The following is a 20,411-nucleotide window of genomic DNA, read 5'->3' as shown; positions in this document are numbered from 1 at the left end:
GGCTTCGAAGCCCACTGCAGCCTATTCATCTTCTCGTTTGCGGGACAGACCATAAAAGTCTGTCCAGCACTGTCTTCATCTTCCAGCCACTAAAGTTACTTTCCAGCCCATCCTAAGCCCAATTGCCATATATGAGACATAGACCATACAAGTGTACCTGATACTGGCCCTAGTTCATCACAGCCAGAGTTGCCATCTAAGTGTCACTTGACACATCCATTTTTTAATTACAGATCCTTTGTGTTCATCCCTTGCCTTTTTGAATTTCATCATCATTTGTGTCTCTACCACCTCCTTAATGGAGACTTTCTGCATCTGTGCTGTTAAAGCAAGGAGGAAGAGACAGCACTCAAAGAACTTGGTAGTCTGTAGGTGAGAAGCTGGCACAAGTGCAGCATACACTTCCTTGGGAACCCTGGAGGAATTGATTCCGTCCCCGCGGGATCCCTGCAGAAGTGCTTCCATTCTTGCGGGAATCCCACAGGATTCCCGTGGACCCCATTCCCGTGCAGGTCTCTAGTTCGTAATAAACTAACCAAAGTCATACCTGAGCCATATTGGTAAAGCAGAATAAAAAATGTCAAGATTAGATGATACAACCATTCCATCTTAAATTCACAAAGCATTGTCAACTCCTGGTAGGAGCATGATTGTATTCTGTGTTTGGGACTGAAATTCAGGTGGAGATTTTGGAATCCTACCCATCTTGGGAACTGCTTTGAAACATCCTACAGGTTCTGGACTAGGCTGGTGAGGAAGCTAAGAAATGAGAAATTAGATCTTGCCTGCTAATTTTCTTTCCTTCATCAGACCAGACCAGAGGCTGTCCCTAATATATTTATAGTTATTTAGACCACTTTAGTATATTTTTAATATTACTCTATTCATTCTTTTATCAACAAACTCTGTTCAGGTTCAACATTCAGTTTTCTCTATCAGTTTAACTTTTCAAAGTTTTTTACTGGCAATATATTGTGATGAGTTGTATTAATACAGCTCAAGCACAATGGAAAACAGATGGTCCATTGCTTTTGTCATTCAAAATACCATGCATCTAAGACTGCATGATGCCCTTATTGGGTGAAGCATAAAGTACTTCTTTTTCTCTGTCTCCATCCACTGATTGACAGACATAACCCACAGGTTCTAACCTGGTCTGGTTGGATTAAAGGAAAGAAAATTAGCAGGTAAGACCTAATTTCTCCTTATACCCTCTCAACTAACCCTTTTACACTGCTTAGGACCTGGTGGTGAATTTCATGTTGCGTATGTGTTTAAAATCCCTTGTACATCTGTGCATTGCAGAGGAATACCTAATGGCATTCCTTACCATTCTTTCAAATATACTGTGCATCACAAGCTAATTTCTGTCTTGTGCGGCCAATAATGTGTATGTCCACCTTCCAGCAACCACAGGCCTTTGCATTAGCCCCTCAGAAACCTAGCAGTGAGTATGTTGTTGTCCACTCAGAAAATAAATCATACCCTTGATGTACAGCATTATTTTATTCCTGGGTAAGTGACCATGAAATGATTGACATCATTAGGTTTGGCTTTAATAATGAATTGGAAAGCCAAAACACAACTGCCTTCAGTTGTCTTAGCTTTGATATAAGATGGTGAGGCTCTGAAAGCAACACCAGCCCCCTATAAAGGGGAGTAATGTCAGCTCTGAATGCCCCCCCCCCCCCCAACCCTTCACCTTACTGGTGATATCTGTAATCCTGGATCTTGGTTTTGGCAAGTTAAGGGTTAATGTCAGCTAAAATAGGTGACAAAAAAATGAGTAGAACATTCACAGTGAAAAATACTTATTTCTTGCTAGGAGTTTGAGGACCTGGATGAAATAATTGCTCGCTATGTTCAGCCAATGGCATCCTTTGCTAGAGACCTGCTGAGTCACAAGTACTACCAGGACAGCAACGGTGGAGAGAAGAAGGTGAGCTAGCATGACAGAGTTCAATGTGTATGCAGAGTGAACACAATTTGAGGACTGAAGGAGTTGTCCAACACTTTATGAAACAGATATTTTTAGTATGTTGTAACTAAGGTGTTTTTATTTTGACTAGAAACTGGAAGAACTTCTAATAAAGACCAAAAAGGAGAAACCAACCTTTATTCCATATTATGTCTCTGCTTGTAAAGACCTCCCTGGGAAATTCCTGCTAGGATACCAGCCTCGAGCCAAACCAAGGTGAGCATGTTCAAAGCTTGCCAGACAGTGGTGCCAACCTCACCTGTAGCAGTCCCCATACCACCCCTGACATTTATGTGCACTCATTCACTTACTGGTGTGAGCTCCATAATCCTTGCCCCTTTCTGGATCCCTCCTCCTCAATCCCTATAAAAGCTGTGAACTCGGTCACTACAGCAGGTCGGTGTTCATAACTCTGGCTGCAAACTTAGTAACACATCAGAAGATGAGGGCTGTCTCCTCCACGGTTGCCCCTATTTACTTAAGCTGCTTGATCTATAGTACTAGCTTGTTTAAATTTTGTTACCATTTTGTTACCATCTCTGCTGATAAGCAATTATAGGCTTCCATTCCCTTTGGCTCTCCCCCTCCCTTGAGGAGCCAAGCACTGGACACAACCACAGACTCAGCCTGCAAGAGCCCATATCCCCTTCCACATACTGAAGGAGGAAGTAGCAGGTAAAATCCTTGTTATTCTTGTCTGCCCTCTCCACCTTAGGATCGAGTTTGTGACAGTAACACCAGAGGGGTTCCGATACAGAGGTCAGATCTTTCCCACGGTAAACGGGCTATTCCGATGGTTCAAGGACCATTACCAGGACCCTGTGCCAGGTAAGGGCCTCGGAACATGTTATGATTCTTAGAGCTCAATGTTTGGTTCTGTGGAGCTAACATCCATCTGGTTCAGCCTCATTTTCAAATAGCAGTCTGTCAGGTCCTTTGTGCAGTGACATATCTGTATCTGTTTATCTTTACTGATAGGCATTCTTACCCCCTGAATCTTATGCTTGCCATAATCACTGCATTCTTATAGTAGAGCTGCTCTTTGCTGCTTTGTTTCTTGTCCTTGTATGTATTGCTGAGAGGAAAGACCTGTACAGTGCACTAAATGTGCGACTTTGAGACCTATAAAATTGTAGCTTCTTTCTCAATTTTGCACTGACATTGGAAGTTGATTGTAACAAATTGGTGGTGTGAAATAATTGAGAGCCAACGGCATCTCTTTGCTTTTGAAGGTATAACTCCAAGCAGCAGCAGCAGCAGAACCCGAACCCCAGGCTCATTGAATGCCACCCCTGCCAATATTAACCTAGCAGGTGAGTGGAATCAGCCTTACTTTTGGCTGTTTACGTTGTCACGATATCAAATAAGTGCCTGAATTTTTTTCTCCTGTTTTCCCATAATTGCTTGTTTCCCTGGTCTGCTAGAAAAATGGTGAGGAAAGAAAAAATTCTGCTAGTCATGAAACCTTTTATTCTCTGTTTTGCCCTGCAGACCTTACCCGTGTCGTGAATGCACTTCCTCAGAACATGACGTCACAGATGTTCAATGCCATCGCTGCAGTAGCTGGACAAGGACAGAATCCCAACTCCACACCAGCGCAGTGGGCATCCAGCCAGTATGGCTACGGAGGTGGCAGTGGGGGCGGAAGCAGTGCTTACCACGTGAGTGCTGCTGGAGTACATGATTTTGACATGGCAGGCGTTATAAGGTTGATCTCAGAACATGTGATTAGTTTTTGTGTTGGATGCTTACTAATATATTTCAGTTAACTCAGGAAAGGTGTGAGTGAAATTGGATAAACCTCATCACGAGGTAGTCAGGAATCGGCAATGCTTGGGACAGATACATAGAAAAGTGGTAGAAACAGAGGAAGTTGCAGTATTGCAAACAACTTGCCCTTTGTTCCCCCAAAAGCAGATGCAAGTAGAGAAGTGATAAAGAAAGCAAGGTGCAGATCTAGAATGCACAGACTGACACTGCAGGCCCTGAAGGAGCTGAGTTGATACCAACAGGCTCTAAGTACACAGAAATTAACAAAGTACAATCCAGCAAGGTCAAAGGGACTTAATAGCAAGATGTTTGGACAACATGCTTTTACCAGCAGCTGCCCAATGCCAAGCTTAACAGGAGCTCATAAGTAAAAGCAACCCGAATACAGGGCCCACTCCAGTCCAGCATTTTCCTTCCTTTCCTCCCTTTAATGCAGCTGCTTTGCAGGAATAAAATGTAATATAAAGGCATGGAGCAACTATCAGTCCACACACATGGTGGTTCTGCCAGTCCCACCCCTTTTGATGTGACTTCTGTTTAAGGGGGTGGAGCAGAGTCATCAGTGGTACAAACTGGCAGTGGTTCTGCACATTTATGCCACTTTTTATCCCCGGGAAGCAAGGTAAGCTATGCTGGAGGGGAGAGGAGGGTAAGGGAGGGTACTGGACCTGGTGGAAGGTGGAGGGCATCATGCACAAAACTTTACCGCGGGCCCATTGGTGGTTAATGTGGCCCTGAACAGCCCCACCAGTTTGAGTAGCTTTTATGCTTAAGGTGAGATGGGGTGGTGTGCCCTTTGTGTTGAGTTAAGCACAGGAATATATATGCTTATTCTACCCAGAATAACAGAGAACCAACGCCAAAAGCTGATTTTAATAAGAAGCAATGTACTACCAGCAATCAAGTTTCTACTTTCAGTTAAGAATGTTAGGAATTATTAGGAAGGAATGGAAAACAAAAATGAGAATATTGTAATGCCTTTGTATCACTACATAGTATAACCGCACTTTGAATATTTTGTGTAGTTCCACTGCATCTCAAAAAAAGATATAGCAGAATTAGAAAAGGTACAGAGAAGGGCAGTGAAAATGATAAAGTGGATGGGATAACTTCCCTATGAGTATAGGCTAAAGAGGCTAGGGCTCTTCCGTTTGGAGAAGATACAGCTGAGGGGAGATGGAGGTCTACAAAATACTGAGGAGTGGAACAGGTACACATGAATTGCTTGTTTACTCATTCCAAAAATTCAAGGACTAGGGGGCAAGCAACGAAGCTACTAAGTAGTAAATGTAAAATAAATCGGAGAAAATGTCTTCACTCAACATGTAATTAAACTCTGTAATTCGTTGCCAGAGAATGAGGTAAAAGAGGTTAAGTTAGCAGGATTTTTTAAAAAGCCATTATTAAGACAGACTTGGGGAAAATCCATTGCTTATTTCTAGGATAAGCAACATAAAATCTGTTACTCTTTTGGGATCTTGCGAGGTACTCATGAGCTGTATTGGCCACTGTTGGAACCAGGATATGGGACTTGATGGACCTTCGGTCTGTCCTAGTATGGCAACGTTTTATGTTCTTATGGGTCATAACCTTAGCAGTAAAGGCCAGAATTTCACACACTGGTCTTTTATCTGTTATTTATTATGTTGAGTGTATGCTCTGTGCTCACAAGGAATCTCATGATCGGGATTTGAAGTGGTATGACTTTCAGTTCTTCTGCAAATAAAGCTTGTACCACTCATTTAGCTCAGTGGTGAAAGCTTCGTTTGCAGTGCAAGTGAATGACACCTGCTGCATTTACAGTTTTTTGCTATGTCTCAATGAAAGGTCTTCTCATATCTTCTAGGTCTTCACAACGCCAGCACAGCAACCAGTGGCAACCCCTCTGATGACCCCCAGCTATTCTTACACTACACCCAATCAGCCAATCACAACCCCCCAATATCATCAATTACAGTCTAGTGCCACACCCACACCCACACCTACACCCACACCCACACCCACACCTACACCTACACCTACACCTACACCCACGCCTCAGTCCTCACAGTCACAGCCATCATCCAGTTCCAGACAAAGACAGCAACCAAAGTAAGTGTCCATTGCAACAGGAATTCACTTGTCGATAACACCGGCAGTTTCCACTTACAGATTCTTGATTAAAGGCAAGGAGAGACTGCATAAACATAGGGTTACCAAGTGGCTTCAGATTTTTAGGAAAGGTTGAGCCAATCTTGGTTCATGTCAATGCAGGCAGTGGGGCAAAGCCAGTGAATCTGCCTATCCTGAAAATTTGGAGCCAGTTAGCAACCTTCATAAACTGCTAAAGAATACCCTTAACACATCTGCAATGACAAGAGCAAGAAGAGGCATCATAAAACTGCTAAAGGATAATTTTGATCAAGACAGCAGAAAACTTTTTTTCAAATGACGTAACCGGCAGTTTGAATAGTGTATGAGTTTCTTTCCGGAAACAGGGCATGGTGGGGTGAGGGGGTGGGGGTAGACATGGTACATGAGCCCTACTGTGTTCTTGTCTTAGATAAGAAGTTATGTAGGAGTTTCAGCCTATTTAGCCATGCGTCAAGTTTTCTTATAGAATTTCCTATTATCTTGTAAAGATACAACAGTTTTTTTCACACTGAATTTAAACTCTGCTCCTTGCCTGTCTCCTTCAGGTCCAGCACTCATGCTGCCATTGACTGGGGCAAAATGGCAGAGCAGTGGCTGCAAGAGAAGGAAGCAGAAAGACGGAAGCAGAAGCAGCGGCTGACCCCACGTCCTTCACCCAGCCCCATGATCGAGAGCACGCCGATGTCTGTTGCTGGTGATGCCACGCCATTGCTAGATGAAATGGACCGATAAAGAGCACTCTGGCACCTCATGAATTGTCTTTATTTCTTTATGGGGGTGTTGCAGGGTCCAGTCCTTTCCCATTTTGTTACTCAAAATGACTTGAAATGTGACGAGAGCAGTGGTGCATACCCCAAGAGCAACGACAAGTAACAGGGCTAATCCCAACATTTGTCTGCCTCACTTCACAAGTTCTGCAAAGTACAAAAGGCAAGTCAATCTTCCTATAAAAGGCACTTGGAGAGCATGTTACTGGAAGAGAGGCACTCACTGCAGCTTGTGACCTAGAGCTTACTTCAGGTTGTTTTCTCCAAAATATGCAGAAATCTCTGAGGTTCTGCCTACCAAAAGGACTACAAGAAGCTGAAGAAAAACAAAACTGCTGATGTTCCAGTTCCAGCCCGTGACATGAATTTTCCTGCATGGGCAGTATCCACATACATGCAAGTGGGAGCAAAGTGCTCTGCCAGGAGGGGTATGGTGTCTGCTTCCCTTGTTTCAGAACTTCCTCTGCAAATATTTATTCTGGTTTTGTTTTTTTGTAATTTTTTTTTAATTAATGGTGCACTATGCCATTTCCTGTAGTGTGTATGACATTGATCTTTGTGGGAGATCTCAAAACTCATCTGAAAGAAACTTCATTTACACTGCAGTGGCAGGTTATTTTTAAAGCCAGCATCTTGTGTAGGTTTTATTTTGTTTTAATTTTTTTGGGAATGAGGTGTCCAGCCATGCGTGCTTTAATCTAGACCTGTCGGTTTGTAACTGCAAAGGCTGAATAAACGGTCTTGCCACAGAGCCTTTCTCATGTGGTTGCTCAGCCTCCTGCAAGATCCCACCAGGAGCTGCAATTACTGTTGTTTGGTTGCTCAAGTAGGTCAGTTAGGCTGGGTCCATTTAGAGGGGCTCAGAACAATGTGCACTGGGCATCAGGAGCTGTCATGAGGCCTGTGCCCTTCTGTCAGTTCATGGGAGGGACCACATTCTGCCCTGCTCAGAGGGAGTTTCCCTCTGAGTCTTTCTTCTGAGACTGTGATTCTGATTTTTGTTTTCCATTATGGGCAGTGTGGTCAGGTTCTTCTCCTTCCTGTGTCAGCCAAGGACGTAATTCAATTCTGAGGCATCATTCTTATACAACAAATTTATACCACACTGAGAATGTAGTAACAGAGCTTGAAATTTGCTATCTGAAAATAAGTACTGGGTCTGCTGCTCCAGTCTCCAAAAAAGGGTAGTAGTTGCAGATTTTTTTATGCAGAAGCACTCAACTGCTGTTTGTTTTTAGTTGTGCCATGCTGTAAATAAAAGGATACTTTTTGAATGCTATTGGATGATTGCCCTCTGGGTTTGTGTGTATCTTCTAAACTAAATCATACCTCATAATACTGTATGGATACAGATGTTATCCTGAGGATTATCCTTATCAGTGTGCAGAGCCCCTGAAACTGTGTGACTGTGGCTTCTTATTGTGACAAGACATTGTTGAGATAATTGTGGGCATTGGCAGGACTCATGGTAGTGACACCATGGGCACTTGGCACAGAAATAAGCTTTCAAGCTACAGTTTCTCAAAAGTCTGAATTCTGAAAATAGTAAAACGCAGAACCAGGAAGTAACTTAATTACATATTCTTAAATTCAGAGCTACTTGTGAGCTGGATAGACTAAAGCAGTTCTTGCTGTGCTCTGATACCAGTCCCATGTCAGCTCTTTTGTGTGGGTCTTTTCTTAAAAGTATAATCCTAGAAAAGATACAACTTGGAAGCTTTTTCTTTTTTTAATTCCACAGCCACATTGACCTGAAAAAACACTGACCCCAGTAATCCACAAGTAAAGGAAGAGGGTTTGAAGGTAAATTCTAATGTGATTACTATACTTGACTCCCTTGATCGATACTGCATATGTTTTTATGGCTTTATACCATGGTTTCTCAAGCTAATCCTCTGAACAAGGAATATGCCTCAGATTTGCATGTGCTGATTTCACTGTATGCAGATCTGTCTCATGCATATTCATGTCCTAAGGATAGGGTTGAGAACCACTGTTTTATAAAAAGGATCATGAACCAGATGCTCTACTGCCAATGTTTAGATTGAAAGAACTGCCTTGTCTGCACATAACTGCAACCTTGCTGCTTATACAGCCCATATTCTGCAAAGAATTCATGTTAAAGAAGAGAACATTTTCTTGATTAAAAAGGTATTTATTGCTGTCAATTTAAGTACGTGTAGCTAGTGCATATGCTGTAGAATCTGTACAAGAACTTTTTTCTTCTCCAAATTGCCTTGCAGACCTAAAGAAGTGGCTTGGATATGAACCTGTTATTCATCACAAGAAGCTACGGGGAAAGCAAGGGGTTTGACCCTAGGACTGAAAATAGGAGAATGGTAGATAGCACTTGGAATAGCAGAGGTTTTCACAGGGGAGGACCGCAAGTGTGAGTTAAATGCATGGGTCGCAGTACATGCATAGCAGAGATTCCTGCTTGGAAGGAGCAAAGTACAGAGTTAGCTGTGTGAGTTTCAGTGCCAGAATAGTGGGTACTGAGAGAGCTGTGCTGGTGTACCTCACTCCTGCCCTATGTCCTCAACTTGTCCCATTATTATAGAGTATTCTTATGGAGATCTGCTTAAAGGTCAAATGTCTGATTCCTCAGCGACCCTCCAGACCTGTCAAGACGCGTGGGTTATGCTCGCCTACCAGCAGAGGGAGACTGAGAACACTAACTTCAACTATGTACATATAACCTGTGCCCATCCCACAAAAGCCAGTATTTTCTCAGTCTCAGCAGAGGGTAGACTAGCAGCCTGTGCAGCTTGTCCGGTCTGGTAGGAGTCAGGGATCAGTTGAGAGTTTTAGGCTGGTCTATTGATCGTTCCTGAGGAGCATCCCTGTGCCTGGACTACTCTGTGTGCTTGGGGGTTGGTGGTGCCGGTGGGGCCTGCCATTGTCCCCTCTGGGGTGTCACACCCGGGTGGCCGGGTCCCTCCCCCGAGCTAGCTCTCCTGTTTGGGCAGCTTTGTGCCTCGGCTGCAGTTTTTATATTGCAGCCTTGAATGCCAGGGATTTAATAGCAGCAGGGCTCAAATTGTGCTGCAATAAAGTTAAAAAAAAAAAAAAAAAAAAAGACTTCATAAAGACCCAGACGGTGTGGAGAGCTGTGCAGCTGCACTCCGGAGTGCCGGAGCTGGTCAGCCGTTCTAGGTGAGCTGTGAGTGGCTTCTTTGGGGTGAGTTCCCGTTTCTTTTACCTTTGCTCGAGGATGTCCACGAAGCCGCTTCGCTGTCGTTTTTGCACGCATTGGGGGGTCGATGTGATTGGCGGTTCCTGCCGCTTTTGCGGGGAACCGAAGACTCAGTCCTCCGCTCCGCCGGTGTTAGCGCCAGCCTTGCAGGAGGTTGCAGGGGCTCCGGCTAGTGGTTCAGCGGCGGTCCCGGTTTTGGCGGGAACCGCCGCCATCTTGGATTCGGGCCCGAGAATTCCGGATTTAGTCGGCGGACCTCAGGGCAGCCCAGTGGCTGGTGCTTCTGGAAGGGACGTTTCGGGAAGGATGGGTTTCCCCCCGGAATTTGTTTGGTCCTTATTTCAGGCCTGGCAGGCGGGACCGTCGCGCACGGAGCCCCTTAGTCTGGGGGTGGGCTTGAGCGCTAAGAGGCCACGTGTTGAGTGGGCTGAGGACTTGGACTGTTTTTCTCCTCCAGAGTCAGAGGGTGACTTTAGTCCCCTGGAAGAGGAGGGAGGGGTCCTTGTCTGGGCCAGATAGAGAGACAGTGCCCGGGGAGGATCCGTCGGTGGTCCGCATTTTTCACAGGGAGGAATTGGCGGATCTTATTGAGCAGGTGTCTGCTACGCTCAAATTTGATCCGGCTCCCTCCGAAAAGCAGGACCCGCTGGTTAAGGGGATCCGAAGGGTCTCTCGTACATTTCCTATGAATGCGGATCTTAGAGAGGACTAAGGCTACTGCAATTCCTGTAGATGGAGGGACTGCCTTGCGGGACCCTCAGGACAGGAAATTGGAGACATTTCTGAAGCGCAGTTTTGATTTATCGGCGCTGGCTTTGCAGGCGTCAGTTTGTGGAGGTCTGGTGGCTCGAGCATGTTTCCGCTGGGCTGAGCGGCTGCTAGATGCTCCGCAAGTTGATAGAGCCGCCTTAGTGCAGGATTTGGCAAAGTTGGAGATGGGCTTGTCCTTCTTGGCAGATGCGCTATATGATTTGTTGCGTGCATCGGCGAAGAACATGACCCTCACAGTGGCGGCTCGAAGGGCCCTGTGGTTGCGGGGCTGGCTGGCAGATGCCGCGTCCAAGGCAAAGTTGTGTTCGCTTCCCTTTAAGGGCGCTTTGCTTTTTTGGAGACGAATTGGATAAGTTGGTTAGGGGTCTTGGTGATGCTAAGATCCCGCGGCTTCCAGAGCTTCGGCCTAAGGCGTCTAGGGGCTCTGCGGTGCGAGGCCGTTGTCAGGAAGCTAGACGGTATCGGCCTGGTAGGTCCTCGGGGGGGATCCGGGGTTGTTATTTTCAGAGAACCCAGCCCTTTCATGGGGGCCGCCGGGGGGGCCAGCACGTCCCGTGTGTCGCAATGATGGTTTGGGGGTCCAGCCTCTGGTTCGTGTGGGGGCTCGCTTACGCTTGTTTTACCAGAGGTGGGCCCAAATCACGTCAGACCAGTGGGTGCTGCAGATAGTGCGAGACGGGTACGCGCTGGAGTTCCTCTGTCCGATTTTCTTTCTCGTCTCTCCCTGTCATTCAAGGCGCAAGGCAAGGGCAGTGCGAGACACTCTGTCACTCTGGTAGATTTAGGCGCTGTGGTGCCTGTTCCGCCAGGAGAACGAGGTACCAGTTGTTACTCCATTTACTTCGTGGTGCCAAAGAAAGAGGATTCTTTTCGGCCCATTTTAGACCTCAAGAGGGTCAATGCGGCTCTAAAGATTCCTTCCTTTCGGATGGAAACGTTGCGCTCGGTCATTGTAGCGGTTCAGGAAGGGGAATTTCTGACTTCATTGGATTTGACAGAAGCTTATTTACACATCCCCATTCTAGAGGCGCACCAGCGTTTTCTTCGTTTTGTGGTGTTAGGAAGTCACTTTCAGTTTTGTGCGCTCCCGTTCGGCCTGGCTACAGCTCCTCGCACTTTCTCCAAGGTGATGGTGGTTGTGGCAGCGGCTTTACGGTTGCAGGGCATTTTGGTGCATCCGTATCTCGACAACTGGTTAATTCGAGCCAAAACTCAGGCGGAGAGCGAGGAGGCTACCGCCCGGGTGGTGACCTTTTTGCAGTCGCTGGGTTGGGTTGTCAATCCGGCCAAGAGTCACCTAGTTCCGTCACAGTCTCTAGAATATCTGGGAGTTCGTTTCGACACGGAGTGAGGCCGGGTGTTTTTGACGGCTCCTCGCATTTCCAAACTGCAGGTTCAGATACGTCAGCTCCGAGCTCAGAGGGCGCCTGCGGCGCGGGAGTATCTTCAGGTGTTAGGTCTGATGGCTGGCGTCTATAGAGGTAGTACCTTGGGCCAGGGCCCACATGAGACAGTTGCAGAGTTCGTTGTTGACTCGTTGGTCCCCTCAGTCCCAGGGGTTGGAGGAGTGGCTAGCGCTGCCGGAGATGGTTCGGCGCAGCCTCCGCTGGTGGCTTCATACTCCGAATCTAGCGAAGGGTATGCCGCTAGAGGTGCCGAATTGGGTGGTACTGACCACGGATGCGAGTCTGTTAGGCTGGGGGGCGCATTGTCTAGGGCAGGTGGCCCAAGGGCGATGGACGTCGGAAGAGGCGTCGTGGTCCATCAACCGCCTGGAGACTCGAGCAATTCGGTTGGCTCTTCAGTCCTTCCAGAGTCTGCTAGAGGGCAAGGCGGTCAGAGTTCTTTCCGACAATGCCACGGCCGTCGCTTATGTGAATCGGCAGGGGGGGACAAAGAGCCCAGGATTAGCTGTAGAGGCGGTGGAGTTGTTGGGGTGGGCAGAGGCTCATCTTCAGGCTCTTTCGGCAGGCCACGTAGCAGGAGTGGACAATGTGGACGCGGATTATCTGAGCAGGCACATGTTGGATCCCGGAGAGTGGGCTCTCCATCACTCAGTGTTCGAGCGGATAGTGTTGCAGTGGGGTCGGCCGGTGTTGGATCTCATGGCATCGGCCGACAATGCGCAGGTCGCGCGGTACTTCAGTCGTCGAAGAGATGCTTGAGCCGAGGGTCTCGACGTGTTGGTTCTGCCGTGGCCGACTCAGCAGTTGCTCTATGTGTTTCCGCCGTGGCCGCTGGTGGGCTGCGTGGTGCAGCGGATAGGTCGTCATCCCGGCTTAGTGATTCTGATAGCGCCCAATTGGCCTCGTCGGCCATGGTACGGAGATCTGATGCGGTTGTTAGTGCAGGATCCTTTTCCCCTGGGGTCTCGGGTGAGACTGGTGCAGGGGCCGATCGAGATGGCCGACCCCTCTCCATTCTTGCTTACGGCTTGGCTCTTGAAAGGCACAGATTGAGAAAGAAGGGTTTCTCGGCCAGGGTCATTGATACAATGTTGCGGTCGCGTAAGAAGTCCACGTCGTTGGCTTATGTGCGGGTGTGGCGCATCTTTGAGAGTTGGTGTCTTGAACGGAATGTTGTCCCTTTGTGGGCTTCGGTGATGGAGGTTTTGGAGTTTTTGCAGGATGGTTTGGACAGGGGGCTCTCCCTTTCTTCCCTGAAGGTGCAGGTTTCCGCTTTGTCTTGTTTCAGAGGTAAGATTCGAGGAGTCTCCTTGGCAGCTTCTCCGGACATAGGGCGGTTCCTGAGGGCAGTGAAGTTGATTCGGCCACCCTGTCGTCCGATGGTTCCGCCTTGGGATTTGAATTTGGTCTTGAAGACTCTGGTGGGTCCTCCGTTTGAACCATTGGCATCCATCACATGTAAGGATCTTACCTTGAAGACTGTTTTTCTGGTGGCCATTGCTTCCGCTCGTAGAATTTCAGAGTTGCAAGCCTTGTCTTGTAGGGAGCCTTTTCTGTCCTTTGCGAAAGAGAAAGTGACTTTGAGGACGGTTCCTTCCTTTGTTCCTAAGGTGGTTTCAGCGTTCCATGTGAATCAAGTGATTTCGTTACCGGTGTTGGGGGATCGTTCGGGGGATGCCTCTCAGCGTCGGTTGGCTAAGTTGGATGTTCAGCGCCTTGCGGTCCTATTTGAGCAGAACGAGAGAATTCCGGGCTTCGGATAGGTTGTTCGTTTTGTTTGGAGGTCCCAAGAGAGGGTCTGCGGCCTCCAAGGGGACTCTGGCTAGGTGGTTGAAGGAGGCTATTGCCTCGGCTTATTTGTTGACGCGGCGTTCGGTGCCCCTGTTACATAAGGCGCATTCAACTTGGGGGGTTGCTGCTTCCTGGGCGGAGAGTAGTTTTATTCCTCCGCAGGATATTTGTAAGGCAGCGGCATGGTCGTCCATTCATTTCTTTGTGAAGCATTATAGGATTGATGTTCAGGCAAAAGAGGATGCATGTTTTGGAGCGGCTGTGCTGTCTTCTGCGTTTCGAGGGTCCCACCCTTAAGTTTCTACTGCTTTGGTACTTCCCACGCGTCTTGACCGGTCTGGAGGGTCGCTGAGGAAGGTGAAATTAGGCCTTACCTGCTAATTTTCTTTTCTCTAGACCCTCCAGACCGGTCAAGAGCCCGCCCTATGGATTTTCAGAGATATTGTTCGTATCAGAAGTATTTGAGCCGTGTTCTGCTATGACTATTCCTTTTCTTTCACTGGGCCGGAGAGTTTTCTTCGCCCATAATACTTGACAGAGCGGGGCGCTTGACGTTCCATCTGTCTGAGCACACTGTTGGTGTTGACTATTGGTTTTCCAGGTACAGGGGTTTTCTAGATTCAGAGTTCAAGTTGCAGGGGGTTTTCTCTGCTTTGCTAAGTGTATACTGGCTTTTGTGGGATGGGCACAGGTTATATGTACATAGTTGAAGTTAGTGTTCTCAGTCTCCCTCTGCTGGTAGGCGAGCATAACCCACGCGTCTTGACCGGTCTGGAGGGTCTAGAGGAAAGAAAATTAGCAGGTAAGGCCTAATTTCACCATAGTTCTTTGTCTGCCCTAGAGATTGGATTTGGAAGTCACATTCAGTGTGGCTTTTCATATCTGCTTTCAAATCTCATGAGCTCCAATCTTCTTTTAACACATCCGCCACCCTTTCTGTAAAAAAAAACTAATTCCTTAGAGTATGCTTGAGTCTATTCCCTTTCTCCTTCATCCTATGCCCTCTCATTCCAGAGCTTTCCTTCAGTTGAAAGACTCACCTTCTGTACATTTAAGCCATGGAGGTTTTTAAATGGTTTTTAAATGATTAAATTGTATTTTATTGTTTACTCATGAAGGGAGGCGATTCTGTTTCTAAATCCTATATAATTGTCTCCTGTGAGTGAGGCTGGGATTGGCTGGTCTGGTCCACAGAGCCTGTGGGTGTAAAACCCAATAGTTTGTGTCCCTCCCTTCACCGCCCTATTTGGGTTTTGTAGACCCCTCTCCTACTCATGAGAGGGATTCTTTGAGAGCCTCCTTATGGTCAGAAATAGATGAGCACAAATGAAGTTTGGACAAAAAAAGATGGACAGAATGCAGAGAATCCTTTGGAGGTCTATTCCTGAAAATGCCAGTGATAAGACTATCAGAGGGGAGGGCATGAAGAAACAAGCTCAGAGTCATACCTTGAAGCAGCTATGGATGCATGGTAGTGAAGATCAAGCACAGCTGCTGCTATGTGGCCTATGGAACCACAAAGCAGGGCTGTTGCCAGGCAGTGTTTGCCGTACATATAGCAAAGAGCAATACGATGCACCTGCGATGGCTCAGGGAGCCTGCGGGGGATCAGAGAGCTGGTCGGCTTAGCCAGAGAGGTGCAAGGTAACACTGAGGGGAGAGAGCCCAATCTTCACGGGTACCTGATTTTAGTGGGGAAACTACCATTTTGTTTCAGCCTGCACCTGCAGAACTGCATGAAGAGGAGCCTCCACTTAAGCTAACAACAGTTTTAGAGCTAGGGTAAGGTGGAGCAATGGATTTTATATCACAATTCATCCTAATGCTCCAAGTCTTTTGCTTCAAGAGGGGACTGGGTGGAGGACCCAGGGCCTTGATACCCAAGTGCCCCTCGGGAGCAAAGAGGCTACAGCTTGTGCCAGTGAGAGTTGGATGATGATGCATTCCTGGTGTCAGGTAATTTGGCAGTCCCAGTGGTAGAGGCACTAGAGGACCCCGAGGTCTGTGGATGGAAGACATCCTGGAGGAGGAGGGTTGATGCCATGGTGTGCTGGATTTTTCAGAAGGATGAGTTGTCCTATTTGATTTCTTAAGTTTTGGAAGTTCTGAAGATATCTAGGGACCAGCCAGCCGAGATGATCAAGACTGGAGATCACTCCTGGAAGACATTGGGAAACCCACCAGGATCCTAACAATGCACAAGGTTATCAGCAAGATGATTGAGGTGGAGTGGCAGACGTCGGATGCCGGTCTCCAGGACACTCAGGCCATGTCAAGACTACATCTGTTACTGGGATAAGGAGAGAGTTTGCCTCTCGAATAGGGACAGCATATTGGTGTCCCCTTTGACGATGAAAACCACTGTTCCATTGGAAGCTGGGTGGAGCAGTGCTGATAAATCCTCAGGATCATCTCATGGAGGCCCTTGCAGTGCTGTGAAGTAGTGGCATTGGCCTTGCAGGTCGCAGTGTGTGGAGGTTATGTAGCTTGTGTCTATTTTTGAGGGTGGAGCAGTAGCCAGATGGTTCTGTGCCTGGAGCCTCAGATGAGTAGTTGGAAATGGTGCATCTCGAGATGGGCACAGCCTTCTTGGTGAGTATGATATACGATTTCTTTAAGACTTCAGTTAAGCCTCTGGCACTGTTAGTCTCCACTCGTAGGTTTCTCTAGCTTTGCAGTTGGTCGGTGGATGTGGCTTTGAAGACCTGTCTCAGCAAGCTGCTTTACAAGGGAAGACTGCTGTTTGGTAAGGACTTGGAGAAGCTTGTGAAGGACCTGAGGGTCTCCTAGGCTCCCAGAAGATCAGCCTAAGATGGCAGGGAACTTACAGTCCTAATCAAGGTCATTTTTGAGACATGAGGCAGTACCTTCCAGGGAAAGTCAGTGGTTCTCAGAGGAGTAGGTTTTGCCCAAGGAGGAGTCCTTTGAGTAGCCTTCAGAGGAGGCCATGAAGGTGGTATCCAGGGCCTTTGGAGGGGCTTGTGTTGCACAATGTGGCCATCAGAATGGTGGTGCCAGTGGATAGTCATTTAAGGCTTTTACCAGTGGTGAATCCAAATAACTTCTTGAACCCACTGATTTGAGGTTATATGAGAAGGGTATACCCTTGAGTTTGCTCATCTACTCCTGGGGAAATTCTGTGCAACTGCGCGGTACAGAATTTGTGCAGAATTCCTTAGCATTGCAAAACACAGAATTTTACCTTTTTGTACCTTTTTAGCTTGGAGAAGAGACGGCTGAGGGGAGATATGATAGAAGTGTATAAAATAATGAGTGGAATGGATCGAGTGGATGTGAAGCGACTGTTCACGCTATCCAAAAATACTAGGACTAGAGGGCATGAGTTGAAGCTACAGTGTGGTAAATTTAAAACGAATCGGAGAAAATTTTTCTTCACCCAACGTGTAATTAGACTCTGGAATTCGTTGCCGGAGAACGTGGTACGGGCGGTTAGCTTGACGGAGTTTAAAAAGGGGTTAGATAGATTCCTAAAGGACAAGTCCATAGACCGCTATTGGAAAAATTCCGCATTTTTAGGTATAACTTGTCTGGAATGTTTTTACGTTTGGGGAGCGTGCCAGGTGCCCTTGACCTGGATTGGCCACTGTCGGTGACAGGATGCTGGGCTAGATGGACCTTTGGTCTTTCCCAGTATGGCACTACTTATGTACTTATGTACTTATGAATCCAGTTGCAGGAAGAATCAGGAGGAAGACCAAAATCTTGATCGCAGAGGAGGAGAAGCATAAAGCCATGTGTAGCCAAACCTGCTTGAGAGAAGCAGAAAAGCAGTACTTACCGTTCCTCCTCTCCCTGACATTAGCTATATTTTTAGGGCGGGAAGAAGGAGCCAGCACTGCTATTGGCTCTTCTGTTACCAATGGCAGCATCTTCTGCTTCTCCCCCTCCCAACCTTTTGGGATCTTGCCAGGTATTTGTGACCTGGATTATCCACTGTATGAAACAGGATGCTAGGCTTGATGGACCTTTGGTCTGTCCCAGTATGACAGTACTTATATACTTATAGCTCTTCTAGTCAACGCTGTTGTAAACTTGCGCTGTCTTTTGTCAGCCGAAGTAGAAATCAGCTGATCCTACGCATTATGTGTGTGATGTGGCAATCCATGATTGGAGGTTTTTTCTTTTAAATTTTAAGTGAGGAGCCAGTAAGGATGCCAAACTTTATAACATTTGCAACCAAGATTTGGACATGACACATGTGCGAGGAATAAATTTATATAAGACCATTTAGCTCTCATGCTTCTTTGCCTTTAATTGGGGAAGAAAAAAACGATGTGTTTTTGGCAAAGTTTGCAGTTTTAGTGTGAGACAACGCGATCATCGTCAATAATAAAAAAATGTTCTGTTTACTTTAGGAGCAATGTTGTTGAGACCTCTGTGTCGCTGGGTTCCCTGATGAAGACAATCGAAACGGGACCGTAGGAATCAGCGTATTATTGGAGGACAACATGGCAAGATAAGTGCAGTTGAGTGATTCGTGTTTTTTTGAAAATATGGATTGTTTTGAAGTGAAAGCAAAAAAAAACTTTATAAGTGGATTCAGGGAATAGTATTCACATTGAAAACATTGAAAAAATTGTTTAAAAAATATATATTGGTTTTGAGGGTTTTTTAGTCTGTGATGACTTTTTCTACGTGCAATCAAACAAAATTTATTGCCGTAGTAGTTGAGACTTTTCCCTTGTACATGTATAAGTGCTGCTAAGTTGGGAAGTAGCCTGTACTGGGGGCATATGCTCCTCCTCCACCAGCAGGGTTTGGCTGCTAATTGACAACAGTACTAACCTCTCCTCCATGACATACAGCTGAAGAAGTCCATGGAGGGGAGGAGGAGGAGGAGCAGGAGCCAGTACTGCTGGCTGACAGCAGAGGAGCCAGTAAAGGCAAAACTTCAGTATGTGCCAGGAGGCTGGCACTTAGGTTCCTAAGCCTGCAGCTGTTGCCTGCTTGTGTTGGAGGGTGCTTCAAATCCATCAGCCCTGACTTCCAGATTTGGGCTTGGATCATCTACCTTGACCTCCAGAAGACCTAGAGTAAGCATTTTTGGCCTTCAGTTTCTTTTTCTGTTTCTATTCATGTGGTGTCTTTTACATCTCCTAAATCCTCCTCAATCCTGTGCATTCCACACCTTCCAGTCAATTCCCCAGTACCAAGTTTCTGCAGCCTTCTCCTCCCTAATATATGTGAAATCCCCTGCATGACCCCCTCCTCAGTGGTGGTAATATTACTCAAGCAGCCCCTCCCCCCTGCACACTGGATGGGGGAGCCCTGTCAAGAAAGGGACCAGTGAGTGATCTGCAGGGTAGGTAGATTAACAGGCTACCTAATACAAGTAACCTTAGGTGCAAATGTTGGGCAAGGTACTAAAGTAGTGGCAAGCACACTGGGTTGAGGTGAGTATGGCATACCTTGTACTTCTCTTTAACCTGGAGGGACTTGTGAGGGATGAAAATCGATTTAATTGTGAGGCCCCATTTGCATTGTCAATAGGGGTTGAAAAGCAGGGCCATATGAAAAAAAGCATAGCCACTTAAATGTAGGGTTGGCCGTGGCTTTAACCATATTGCTATGCTACCTCCTGATCTTATTCTTGAGTTACACCATTTAGACTGGCAGCAGAAGTGCTTAAAGTGCATAATCTGCTGCTGCAGGAACAAGTCTCATGATAAGATCTGCAATGATGTTGTGGCCCTGCAGTCAGGCTGGATGAGATAACTGAAGAATAAGATCAGGAGGTGGCACAGCAGCCCGCTGCTGGAGTTCAGTGTTTGCCATGCTCATCTGCCAGTCTGAATAAAGGTTTTATTTGTTTGAGGGAAGGGGAAAGTACAAAGGAAGTGAGGGTGTGAAGAGAAAGAGAGGAAAACTGCAAGGTAAGTGGGAAAAGGGGAAGGAAAAGCAAAAAAATGTTGTGTGATTTTTTGACAAATTTGCAGAATTTCCCCAGGGGTGTACTCACCCTTTGCCAGTGTATTTCTGGGGTTGCTTTGCCAGTTTCCTCTAAAGGTGGGAGCAGTCTGGTCAACATTGAACAGGGTAATTCAGTGGAAATGGTTTCCCCAGGATGAGCAAGGAATGGGCTGGTACACAATCTGTTTCGTGGTTCCCAAGAAAAGAGGGTACATTCTGCCGTGTTTTGGTTCTCAAGCAGGTGAACAAAGTGCTGCTTGTATCCACCTTCCAAATAGAGATACACAGGTTTGTTACTGTGGCAGTTTCTCAAGGAAAGTATTTTTATTTAGCTCTTACAGAAGTCTACCTGCATTATTCCCATTCAGTCAGAGCACCAGAGGTTCCTGCATTTTGTGGTGCTGCTGGCATTTTCAGTTCAAAGCCCTTCCATTTGGTCTGGCCATGGCCCTGAGAACTAGCTCTAAGGCAATGGTGGCAGAAACTTGGCTGAGGAAGGGAAGGAATGTTGGCGCATCCCTGCCTGGATGACTGGCCGATTTGGGCAAAGTCATTTAAAGAAAGCAGATGGACCACAGTGGAGGTGATATTTTTTGTAAGGATGGATTGTCAACCTAGTCAAGAGCAAGCTGAGCACATCCTGATGTTGGAATATCTAGGTGCATGTT

General features: G+C 46.7%; 1 protein-coding gene across 1 annotated transcript in view; it reads left to right on the top strand.

The window, feature by feature from the left end:
• Positions 1-7,927, top strand: part of SUPT6H (SPT6 homolog, histone chaperone and transcription elongation factor) — a 126,106-nt gene extending 118,179 nt beyond the window's left edge. The window contains exons 31-37 of the mRNA XM_030222091.1: positions 1,826-1,939; positions 2,070-2,194; positions 2,694-2,806; positions 3,211-3,291; positions 3,470-3,639; positions 5,595-5,839; positions 6,427-7,927. Coding sequence (XP_030077951.1) covers positions 1,826-1,939; positions 2,070-2,194; positions 2,694-2,806; positions 3,211-3,291; positions 3,470-3,639; positions 5,595-5,839; positions 6,427-6,613 — 1,035 coding nt within the window. The 3' untranslated portion in view covers positions 6,614-7,927. The remainder of the gene's footprint in view (positions 1-1,825; positions 1,940-2,069; positions 2,195-2,693; positions 2,807-3,210; positions 3,292-3,469; positions 3,640-5,594; positions 5,840-6,426) is intronic.
• Positions 7,928-20,411: the final 12,484 nt, after the last annotated feature.

This window comes from Microcaecilia unicolor, chromosome 13 (assembly GCF_901765095.1).
Source record: "Microcaecilia unicolor chromosome 13, aMicUni1.1, whole genome shotgun sequence".
Taxonomy (NCBI): Eukaryota; Metazoa; Chordata; class Amphibia; order Gymnophiona; family Siphonopidae; genus Microcaecilia; species Microcaecilia unicolor.
This window is presented reverse-complemented; position numbering and strand designations above follow the sequence as displayed.